Source organism: Trachinotus anak, unplaced genomic scaffold (assembly GCF_046630095.1).
Source record: "Trachinotus anak isolate AG129_WGS33_773 ecotype Australia unplaced genomic scaffold, CSIRO_AGI_Tana_v1 ptg000028l, whole genome shotgun sequence".
NCBI classification, from domain to species: Eukaryota; Metazoa; Chordata; class Actinopteri; order Carangiformes; family Carangidae; genus Trachinotus; species Trachinotus anak.
In genome coordinates, this window is record NW_027273879.1 from 8,992,844 (window position 1) to 9,005,085 (window position 12,242).

Genomic DNA, 12,242 nt, shown 5'->3' on the forward strand with positions numbered 1-12,242 from the left:
AATGTGTTTCTTTTCATAACCAACAGCAGAGGTCACTGCTGGATATCTTTCTGATTTTCCACAAACCAGCAGAGTGCTATCTTACAGCACATAACAGGGGCTTGTTGATGAAGTCTTGTAAAAAGCTTGTAAGTCACATACTTTATGATGTCTATATTTTCATTTTAAATGAAATAATGATACTTTTTCCTATAGGTGACGAAAATGCTCAACCCTTTGAATACTATTAAAAAGACACACTGATTATCTTAATTTCTAAAAAGTTATAACCTCAAACATAAGTGGATTCACTTAATAGCATTGACACAGTGATGTGTCAAAGCTGTAGAAATTCAAATAATTTGCTGTCACTAACATTTGCTCATGAATCCACTGAAGAACAAATACCCCAAAAGTGAGAAAAGTGTCTTGCCTCCCGCTGTGTAGATGAACACTGCTCTCTTGCAAATTTAACACTTTGGTGCAGGAGTTGTCAAAAGGCTTTATGTCATGCAGATGGCAAGGTTAAAGTGGTAGTTTCACTCTATTTTACCATCACTCTATTTGATTTGATATCACTATTACTTCCCACGCTCCTCAACCTAGTAACAAGGTGACAGGAACACAGGAAAGCCCCTGTATTGAACTTGCACTGTATCATTACATGCACGCGCGCACACACACACACACACACACACACACGTCAAACACACCCTTGTTGAAACAAACACAATCCCCCGGCGCCTCTTTCCTGAGTGACGCTGCCGAAGCAAAATAACAATGACAGGCAGCAGGGTGGAGATGTGTGTCTGTGTGTGTGTCCTCTCATGAAACACACACAGACACGCAAACCCCACTGAATCCCCACCCTGGTGATCTCCGATTGTTTGGGTGAAGGGTGGAGGTCAGAAGTGGCCTGAAGGAGAGCAGTCTGTGTGGAGGGCAGAGAGGATTAGACCACTCTGCATCAAGGTGCTATGTTTTGAATTCATAAATGCTTGTGCTGGAGTTTTTATTGGAAGTTTTCTTAACACTATTCCTCACTGTGTCAACCTTAGCTTAAAAGTGAATGTGTTTTTCATATTACTGTTTGGTATCTGCAATTAATTATCCCATTATGTGTTTGGCATTTCTGTTGATTCTAATAACAGATCAGGAGGTAACGACTCTGTCATAAGCCCGACTCAGCAGATATGATAACTCATCTGTATTTATATACAGTACCAATCAAAAGTTTGGACACACTTTCCCAAATGGGGAAATCTGATTTCCATCAACACAATACATTGCATGAGTTGTCTGCATGTAAGACCTACCCTATGAAGTCAAAGTCAGAGTTTGTTCACCTACAGGACAATGACAGTGGGTTCTAGCACAAGTGTCTCCTGCAATGGTGCAGCCTGTGGAGAAAGACTATGTGGCTACGGGAGGCAACATGAACAATACACTGCCTTTAAAGCCATTATTCTGCGGTGAAGAACACAGCACCATCCCAACATCTGTTATCCTACTAAATCAATCCTATAATCCTGACACTACTGCCCTGCTGTTTATTGTCACACACATTTGGTACTTTCACACAACATACACAGCTACATTTTCAGCAGCATGGGTCTAAGCGCATCCCCTCTCCCCTTGCTGTGTCCCAAGCATGACTCCAAACTTTGCCTTTGTCTCCGCCCACCACTCTAAACACAGATATTTACAGTGAGCCCTATTTATTTGACTTGCTTACGCTGTGCGCAGGCCCGACGGCAAGTCTATTCTCTCCACATTGCCAGAGGAGATGGTTGTTTACACCAAGGTGAAATAAAAAGACAAAGCAACAGGAACTTGGGCAGTGTTTCCCTAAATATCCTCTGGTTAAGCTCAGCTGAAATGACTGCTGTAATCATAGGGCTGTATGTTTATTTCAAGTTGTGCTATTTGTGTGTTTAAGTGTTACAATTCTTTTTTATTATTCTGTGTTGAACTATAAAAGGTCAAACATAGTTTAATATTGTAACATACAGATAAGACTGTTTGAAAATATGTTTACAGATTGCAATTTTGGCCGCTGTTTTATTGTTTTGGGACTTTTAAGAATTTTGTTGACGTATTAACATACATTTAATCTTACATTTTGATCTGACATCTCAGAATTAAGGGTCATTTAGTTTACAGTGACTATGAATATTACATTTAGGAATTCAGCGGAAAAAATTATTGTTGGCCCTTTCTACATGTGTGACCTTACGATTACAGGACTGACTCAAATGCCCTAATGTCTGCAAATATACGAAACAAATGATGAATTGTACACTTGTCCTGCCACAACTTGACAAAAACATATAGACCAGGATTCCACACAGTTTGGTGACAGGTGTATTAACGCTTACGTACCGTCCTGGAGCCGGAGCTGTCTGAGGTACAGGGGACTCTGAAGGACGTTACACCTGCCTGGTTCATCTTCCCTCGTCACCAGCATCAGGTCGTTGTAGACAAACACCGTGACCTAGAAAAATGAATTTAATTTCATATTTCAGACTCAGCTCATCTGACCAAGACTTCACACCTCACAAAACACCTCCACCTCACCTCAATCCAGTGAGATGCACATAACACAATCTAACACTCTACAACATGTCTTAACACAGGAAATGCAGTTCACACAAATAATAAGTATGGCCAAACACTTTTAGCTAGGTCATCTTTCATGCATGTCTGTAATATGGCCCACTGTCTGCATGACAGCATAAAGAAAAGGAAGCACATGATAAAAATAAAGTGAATTAATGAAATCTAGAGTGTCAATAGTGGACACTTATATGAGACTGTGTTTCCAAGCAGCATAACATGCATGCAGATGGGCACTGTTTCAAGACATTGCTTTTGCATTGGTGGCTTCCTCTGAAGGGTGAGATAGCAGAGTGGGTATTTCACATGTAGCCAGTATCTGGTTAGAGAGAGAGAGCGGGGTGTGTGTGTGTGTGTGTGTGTGTGTGTGTGTGTGTGTGTGTGCATGTCTGTGTGTGTGTGTCTGTGTGTGTGTAGGTTTGAGGGGGCGGCAAAGGATGTAAGTAAAAGTAAAGAACAAGGACAAAGCATGTTAGTGGTAAGCAGTGTACAGTTTTCACACAGAGAAAATATATAATACACATTATACATGTACACACATACTCTTCATAAAGATTAACACTTGATGCTTTTATTCCCAGTCTCTCTCTCTCAGTGATTCTAGATTTGTATATTTCAGCAACAATATTATGCCCATCCAAAAATAAATACTACGTTTGTTAAGTCATTCACCATTTAAACTGTCATACATCCACCATTTATACTTATCTATGTCATGTGAACACATAAGTCAACTAGGTTTTGTTTTACAACTGATAAAAAGATATTATTCAGTCATAACTACTGTATGTACCTTAAACCCAATATCAAGTACATATTATCCTCTGTTGTATTGTAAATGTGAAGATAACAATGACTAAATTAATTCATTAAGGACCAACACATGCTGTATGACAGTATAATTAGCAGGTTTAAACTGATTTAATTACTTGTATAATTACTTGATAACTAGAGATAAAATGATCAACTTGTTATGTTGAATGTCAATATCATTTGCTATCTTTCAGAACATTTGTTATCCTTTATTAATCATTCTTATGATTAAATCCACTTCAGTCTGTTATGTCCAAATGCCACTTTGAAGCATTACTAATATTTAATCCACTAAAAAGTAATTTTGGTCACTTTGGACTAAATCCAGTTAGTGCAATGTTCTGCTTATAAATCATGTTCAGTCATTACACTCAAAGTGGTACAAACAATAGAGTTTGTGCATTTGCCTTCAGGTCAGACTTACACAACTCTAGTGAGTAAAGACTAAAAGCTGGAACAACACAGAGAGATCATTAAAAACAGTCTGTATAAATTGGCACAGTGGAGAGAAACTCCTTCCTGACAAACACTGGCTGTTAAATATTTGTTTTATGACTGACCCCAGAGAGAGGCTGGAATTACCTTCCATGCCAGCAGTCACTGCACTTCACTGCACCGCACAGCAAAGATGATCTGACAGGGCAAATTAAAGAACTGTGGCGAGAGCTTCGTTCAGTACAACAATTCTCTTTTCTCTATCCACATACAGTATGGTCCTTGCTTCACATACTTCTTCTAAAAAAACTCCCTATAAGAATATAAACAATGCTATTTCTTTTAAGTACTGAGTATTTCTGAGACCTACAACAATGAAGTACTTGTTACAGAAAAAAGCAAAAACTTAAACTCTATTAAACTTTTGACAGTATGACCACCTTTTCTTTTGTCACAGAAGTGTTCCATTATTTTCCACTTTTACTTTGACAATATACTGTAAAAAGCACATTATAAAGCAGATTATCATTGTAAGGAGAACTACTGTGAAAAAATCATTATAATACAGTACTAAAGGGTTTGATTGGTCGTGTGACACCAGACTAACACCTTCATTTTTAAAACAGTTTTTTGAATTTCCATAATTTAATGTCTCTGTGTTTCAGAAACAAAAGCATAGAATAAACTGAAGATTTGAATCATGCAATATTCTTGTTGAACAAAATTTAATCTAAATTTTTGACTCATCCAGCAGCTGAAAATGAATCATTGTTGCAGAAGTCAATAAGATTGTGCTGCACTTGTAGTTTGCTTTACTTTCACTTCTTGCCCAGTTCTTCTAATGTTTGGGCCATTATCTTGTTGTGGGATAAATTCCTGAACAACCAGTCAGTCTTCCTTTAGTTGCCTTTTTCTCATTATTCTGATAACAATATACAGTCCTGCCTCCTGCAGTACAGTATTGTCCCAATTATGCATCAAAGGGTGTAGTAACATTGCTTTTGTACTGACAGAGGGTTTGTAAGTCATCAACAAAAGCTGGGGAACCTGTAGGAATTGCATTAACTTTAAAGGCTTAATTTACTTCTATTGCTGCAGGCAATTTCTAAATCCCTGAGAAAGACCCATTTAAATAATTTTTCAATTTTTGGTGGCCTACATTTTTTTTTTTTTACCTTGGGCAGTTACCACTTACCTTTGTACCATTTAAGGTTATTCATTCATTTTTTTTATACGTTAAAGAGAATTTCTGTGATAGTCAGATCATAGGCACACTCCTCCTTCATCAATCATTCATTTTCCTCAACTCAAGTGGGCCTTATGGTTCAGAGTAGTTACAGATTCATCAGAGATGTTCAGATGTTCAGACATCTCTTCTCAGGATGCTGCCCTGTATTTGTTCTCCCTTTCTACATATATGCATTACTCTACAACACACACACACATTTTGACTTGAGATGCGCATTGGGGCAATGGACCGTCACTTCCAATTTGAATAAATAAACAAACCACATAACCGCTTGTGACAAACCAACAAAATGTTTGCCACTAGTCAGTTTGTCTCCGAAGAGGAGAGGAGAGGAGAGGAGAGATCAGGAGAGGAGAGGAGAGGAGAGGACAGGAGAGGAGAGGAGAGGAGAGATCAGGAGAGGAGAGGAGAGGAGAGGAGAGGAGAGGAGAGGAGAGGAGAGGAGAGATCAGGAGAGGAGAGGAAAGGAGAGGAGAGGAGAGGAGAGGAGAGGAGAGGAGAGGAGAGGAGAGGAGAGATCAGGAGAGGAGAGGAGAGGAGAGGAGAGGAGAGGAGAGGAGAGGAGAGGAGAGGAGAGGAGAGGGCCTCAATCTTTCTGTATCAATCAAATTATAAAACTTTTGGAAAGAGCACAAAGAAAATCACATTTCCTTTAACACTCATATCACCAAGATCTAATCCTGCACCTTCTAGGCACCATTTTGCAGCCTTTGGTTTTTCTTCAGATTAGTTTTAGATCACTCATCGAGTGTAAAGTTTTGGATGTTTCTCGGTCAACAACCAAAATTCCTGTGCAGCACAGTAAACTGCAGAAAGGGCTTCAAGATGGAGCTATTTACACAAACTGTAGCAAACATACACACACAATGTTATATAATGACATGCCCTCATATAACATGTCTCGACTAAGATATACACATTGCTTAGCAACAACACAAACACTGCACTGATGGCACTTACCTTGAGAGAGTGGTGCTTGCTCTCATGTAGTATCATCTCCTCAGATATGATGAGTGTTCGGCTGCACAGGTCAAGAGGCTGGACAAGGAGAGATTACACAGACAGATTAGGAGTTTTTGGACATAGTTTTGAGGTTCATTCGCTGATACCTGATATCTCTAATCAGATATTAATTACCTCAAGCACACATAACTCATATTAGTACCCTTAGCATTTCCCTGATGTCGGAATCATGAACACATGTTATACATTTCTCAAGATAAAGTTCAAGAGGATAAGATTGCATTTGTTACTGATTCGAAAAAAAGCTGCAGTACCAAATCCATTTCAGCTCCCAAATCCAAACGATCTGCTAAACAGGTACCAGTGAGTTCTTTTTTTGCTGTGAGAAACACAACTGAAACAGTTTCTATGAAGACAGACAGTGAGCTGTGAGGCAGTATGTGTGGTCTGAGTATGACAAGACACTGACACTTAAAATGAACATTGCAGCAACGTGGGAGGAGGGGACTTCCTCTCACGTCCAGGGTTTGAAAAAAAGGGTAGATTCAATATGTGTGTGTGAAGCAGGGTCAGGGTTGCACGTTTCTGTATGAATTAACAGGAAGTACCACCGCAGGCCCTGCAATGCGAAAGTGTAAATGGCTAAAAGTATTTGACATGTTGTAGCAGGAGGAAATATATGTCATACACAGTATCTTGTCTCACAGTGGTCTTCTTTGTTTATCTTATCATATTTTAGTTGGAATGAAACATAACTTAACATAACTTGCCTCTGCTTCCTAATTTGGGCTAGTCCCCGTTTACAGAAATTCAAAGTCTGTCCCATAATCATACTACACAAAAAGTATTAATAAACTATTTTCTGCACAAAGCTGAACTTTAGGATTTAAGTTAATCAGAGCCAACACAAAATCAATAAAAGCCAAAATAAGCCCTTTCATTCCATCAATACAGTTGCTTCTAGTACTGTATATAAAAGATGAGTGAAGAAAATAACAATCCTCGTTACTCTGTTTTTAACTGACCTCCCAGGTTCACTCAGTTTCTCAACAGTTTCCTCTGTCACCTCACAGACAGATAAGTGCTATAGCCCATAGGCAGAAACTCAAAAAAATATCTGCATGTCTAAAATGTGTTATGTATAAAAATAGAGTCCTCTTGACTTGCAAAATGTGAGATGCTCAGAGAGAAAGATCATCATATTTCATATTTCATAAATGCAACTTCCTTGTGACTAAAATATGCAAGGGAAAATCATCATACTCTGTCTAGAATACCACCATCTGTTGCAATGTTAGATTGTCCTGTCATCATCCCCCTCTTGCTCCTGTCTGTCTTTTTATTGCATTGGCATTTTGGGAGATACATGCATTCACTTTTTTGCTAACGGTTAGATGAGGAGATTAATATCACTCATGTATTTGTCCATTAAATATGAAGGTCTATGCAGCACCCTGTTAGCTTAGCATAAAACTGTTAAAATTAACACACTACATCTCATCTGTTTAATCTGCAGAAAAATGGAAGTGTAAAATCATATCAGAACCTATTTCACTACAAAGGCTAGGAGCTAGATCCCAGCATGACATGGATGAAAATATTGCAATGCAACTGCGTCTCTTAAAATGTGTACAATGACTAACTAAAACCACCTACAATCACCACTTTAAAAACACACACACACACACACACACACATATTCACACAAATTGGCCCACCTGAACAAAGATGGGGAAGATGAGGATCTTGGGGGCAACTTTGACGTATCCATAATTGGCATGTGGAGTATGTGAGCGGACGATAGTACAGTTCTGGTAATTGGCAAAGTTGGCATTCTGCTGCTGGTAGTTGGATATGCCGGCATTTGTGGAGGTGGACGACGTCTTTGTCATCTTGGAGTTGTTAGACCGCCGTAGGAAGCCAGTGCGGCTAGAGAGACCCCCACCACCACCACCACCACCACCACCTCCTCCAACACCACCACTCATACCTCCAGAAAAAGCACCCCCACCACCACCAACACCCTGGGGTTGTGGAACCGAGGCCTGCCGTGTGGGGTATAACCTGGCAGCTGGGGAACAAAATATTGAGAGTTAGATGAGAAGATCGGTGCTATTCTCTTATCTGCCCAGTATATTTGGTACAAGGATGAAGATGGTTAGCTTAGCTTAGGCTAAAGACTGCATACAGGGGGAAACAGCCAGCCTGGCTTTGTCCAGTGCTACTGCACCTCCAGAGCTCAGTGATTAACACATTAAATTGCTTTTGTTTAATCTGTGAATCTTCTCATTTAACAAATAAAATATTTCCCAGACCTTCATGGTCTTGGTGTAATGGAGACCTGGCTACACAAAACACACAGAAGTGCAAGCAGTTGTACAGCAACTAATCTAAACTGCAAATAAATATGGGTGCAGATAAAATTAAATTGACTGAGCAGAATTTCACGTCCCAAATTTTAAGGGGTCCTGATTTGAAGAATAAACAGAGGATACATATTTGATATTTTGAGCTGTTATCTTGGCCAGATTCCAGAAAAAAAATACATGGTAGGATTAAAACTAGTGATAAGTGAACGCTCTTAGTCCGCTAGAACAGGATTCAAACAGTGGGCACCAAAAGTATTCTGCTTTCATTGTATTCCTAAGGTCAGTTTAATTTGAGGTTATTTGGGATGCCAAAAGTTAAGTGAATTTAATCATATTCTTTAAATTAACAGTAACCTGAAATAACCTGAAGTCAAAAATTTAATTACCACTGGGTGACATCCAAAATAATAAAGGCATGAAAGCCAACTCAAACACAGGCTTTCAGCCAAAATACCCAACAGAGTTCATAGTAGTCATTAACAAAGCATTGCAGGAGTGTGAACATAACATGCATGTCTTACCTAATGTTCCCTGGTTGTCTTGGTAAACAGGCCTCAAGATCTGAAAGAAGAATAATATGAAGTTACATTAATAATAATAACACTTGTTTCAGCTGACATCTAAACTACATCAAGAACGGAATGTAACATATTAGCGCAATGACGTAAGATACAGCATGTCTTTGTTTTATTACTAAATTGATAATATATTGAGCATTTCAGTATAACTCTCTATTACGTGATGTTGATCATGTAATCTATATCTCTGTCATGGGACGCATTTCCTTATTATAATAAAGGAGAACTGCCATTTTAGAGAAGATTCAATATCTTCTCTAAAATCAGAATGTTTGAGGCTGTCTAAAAGTCTTTAATCTATAGTATTTGTGTCCTACACTTTCATTTTCAGTGCTGCTATGCCATCAGTTTGTGTTTCCAAGCTGGACATTATCATCTGCGGTTTCTTGCATGACATTGAATTTTGTTTCCAGGACTCAGCTGAGACCGTTTGGACTCGGTGAGGCAGTGATGGTTTCTACCTGTCATAACAAATAACAATCAACTGAGGGAGTAAATAAAGAAAGCTGCCACCATGTCACATGGTGCTCAGATTAATACATGAGGTGAACTAGGGGTTGGTAAGTCCCAAATGTTTAAAACATATCTTTAACTCTCTTTTCTGCTATCTTATTGGCATATATATTATCTCCAGTGGGGGCTTTAAAGGCCATCATTTAGTGAACTAGAGTATTCTGTCGGTGTGATAAGTCACCAACATGACCTATTTCCATGGGCCTTTTGGTATATTTAGCCTGCGATGGCCACCACAGAATCTCACCAAATCCTTGCCTTTTTATTTATCTGGGGTAGGAGTGGTGGAATGTGGAAGATTCCCAACAACCCTCCATGTTTTCTTTTAATATGTTCTCTCTCATTTCTCAGTCTCATCTTATGTTTCTGACTGTTCACACAAACTGTCTTTGGCCGTGCACTACAATATTCTCTAACCAAATCAGAACCCGAGAAGAATTTTTCGATGAAGATGGACAATGTATGAGGCACACACAGACACATAACACACACACACAGAGCTTCACAGATCACAGATAAACTCAGCAGAGATCAAACACAGAGAAAAAGATATACAATTAACTCCACATATGACAGCAAAAGGATTTAGTGAGTTAGAAATGTTTTGGAAGTCTGGAGCAACCATTTAGACACTGTAGGTTGTAGCTACTGTAGATTGCAATCAGTGGAAGACAGAGGGCACTGCTGCAGGGTGACTGACTCAAACACATCCTGGATCTTTTGGTTCATGTTCATTAGCCTGAGGTGGTTAATAGGTTAGTATTGTATTGTTACAGGGGGTTAGCTGAGGAATTCAGTTCAGCCTTTTTGATTTAATGAGTTTGCTTTATTTTGTCTTTATGATGAAAGCTTTTACCTCATATACATAATGTCACTAAATGTAACCATAAGTACATGCTTTATAAAATTTCATGTACATGTCATAATGTTCATGTACATACATGTTACACTTAATGTAAAACTGCTTATTATGCAATGGACCTTGTTTTGGAATATTGTTGTTGTTTGTGTGAATTTTCATAAAGTATGCATTAAAGTAATAACGTTGAAGTATTTTTTTTAATCTTTTTTTTTAATGTCAGAACTGTCTGTTTTTAAAATACTGATGTATAATCCATGGCACACAGATCATTCATCTATAGGACACCTGTAAGATAAATGAACTCAGATACATATGCATTGTTTTCCTAATATGAACTGTGTTTAACTGCCAAAGCTTCACATAGTACAGAAATACAATGTATTATCAACAACTGCATTTTTTTATATTCTTGTCTACTGTTGCTTCCTAGTCAAAGGCCCATATCTACATGACTGAACTACATGTTGTATGTTCAAAAGCACAAATCAATGCGACAGCAATAACCCAAATATCCCACACATACTGTAAATACAGTCCTTCTATCTATCAGCACCAGGGATGTAAGGTAAGGAGACATATCTAGGATGAGCCACCATGTGACCGTGGTGAGGATGAGGAGGACGAAGAAGATGATGAAGGTGCAGCCCACCACCAGTCTGCGGTACCTGGCTTCCAGGGTTGATGGGCGCCAGGATGATGTAGTTGTCCCCGTTGGAAGCCTTCACCCTGGTACCCTTCAGTGTGGCAGTGTGAGGGTGGTGGAGGTGTCGCGGTTTCCCATCCAGCTCCTCAGCTGACCCTCCCTGGGCCCCCCAAGCCAGGGTTCCCATGCCTATGCCGCTGCTATTTCCAGCTTCGGAGCCATTGACCAGCAGCCTGCGGGTGGCAGCGGCACGGTGGTGGGCTGGGAGAGGCGGCACAGCTGGGGGGGTTTTGCTGGTCCCAACATCTGGTACACGCCTGCGGGTAGGAGGCGAGGGGGCGTCATAGTTTGAGGTGGAGGGTTTGTAAGAGGGCCGGTGAATGAGGCCCTCAAAATTCGGCTTAGCTGAGGGACCAGTACGCCACACCACCACTGTGATTTCATTGGCGCTGTTTCTGCGAAGAGAAAGAAACATAATGATCAACAAAATCTGGAGGAGCAAATATAATATGTATTTTTTTTTATTTTATTTTTTTGGCAAACCTGACATAACGCATCATGTATTAAAGAAAAACACAAAAAATGAACATTTTCTTCCACATCGTATTTGCAAGAAGATTTCAATAAAATCACAGTACCAAAAGAAATCCATGTAAATCTATTCTGTTACTGAAATTTAAATGCATTCTGAAAGTATATATGGGACAACTCCATAAGAAAAGAACATTTTTTTCAAACACAATCAAACAAGAATATAGCTGTGACTATGCTGTCAACTCACCTCACTTCACTGTAAACTGAATTCTTATTGGTTACTGCCAATCTCAACTTTTAAAATGAATGTTGTTTATACATTTCAGGTCTTCTTCAGGTAGTCGTAAATATCAGAGTGGCTTTCAGTCGACTAGATAATCATTAGGAATCACTTGTCCTGAGTTCTGAATAAGCCTCTGAATGGGATGCTCCAAGAATTTGGTGTTAATTGTCCCATAACCCTCTGGTGTGTTGGGGTCATTACCTGATAGCATGGGCTAAGTCAACACATTTCCACTGCTCCACTGGCTGACCATTTAGCTGCAGAAGAGTGTCTAACTGTTGCAGACCTGCCTGATCTGCTGGACCCCCTGCCAGAGTGAAGAGACAGAAAAAGTTCAGATCATTATACACTTGCAAGCACCACACATGTTGTCCAAGGCTGTGACTCCTTTATGTATTCAGCTGG

The 12,242-nt window shown here is 39.4% G+C and overlaps 1 protein-coding gene across 5 annotated transcripts in view; it reads right to left on the reverse strand.

Annotated features, from left to right (window-relative positions):
• rgs3a (regulator of G protein signaling 3a) overlaps positions 1 to 12,242 on the reverse strand; it is a 145,730-nt gene that overhangs the window by 80,410 nt on the left and 53,078 nt on the right. For 4 of the 5 annotated variants that reach the window (XM_071465624.1, XM_071465625.1, XM_071465627.1 and 1 more), the window contains 6 exons: positions 12,039 to 12,144; positions 11,043 to 11,475; positions 8,946 to 8,985; positions 7,774 to 8,126; positions 6,053 to 6,130; positions 2,362 to 2,473 (listed from right to left, as the gene is read on the reverse strand). In XM_071465624.1, the coding sequence (XP_071321725.1) occupies positions 2,362 to 2,473; positions 6,053 to 6,130; positions 7,774 to 8,126; positions 8,946 to 8,985; positions 11,043 to 11,475; positions 12,039 to 12,144 (1,122 nt within the window). Of the gene's footprint in view, positions 1 to 2,361; positions 2,474 to 6,052; positions 6,131 to 6,369; positions 6,513 to 7,773; positions 8,127 to 8,945; positions 8,986 to 11,042; positions 11,476 to 12,038; positions 12,145 to 12,242 lie in introns of those variants that run through there. The other variant, XM_071465630.1, reaches the window with a different exon arrangement.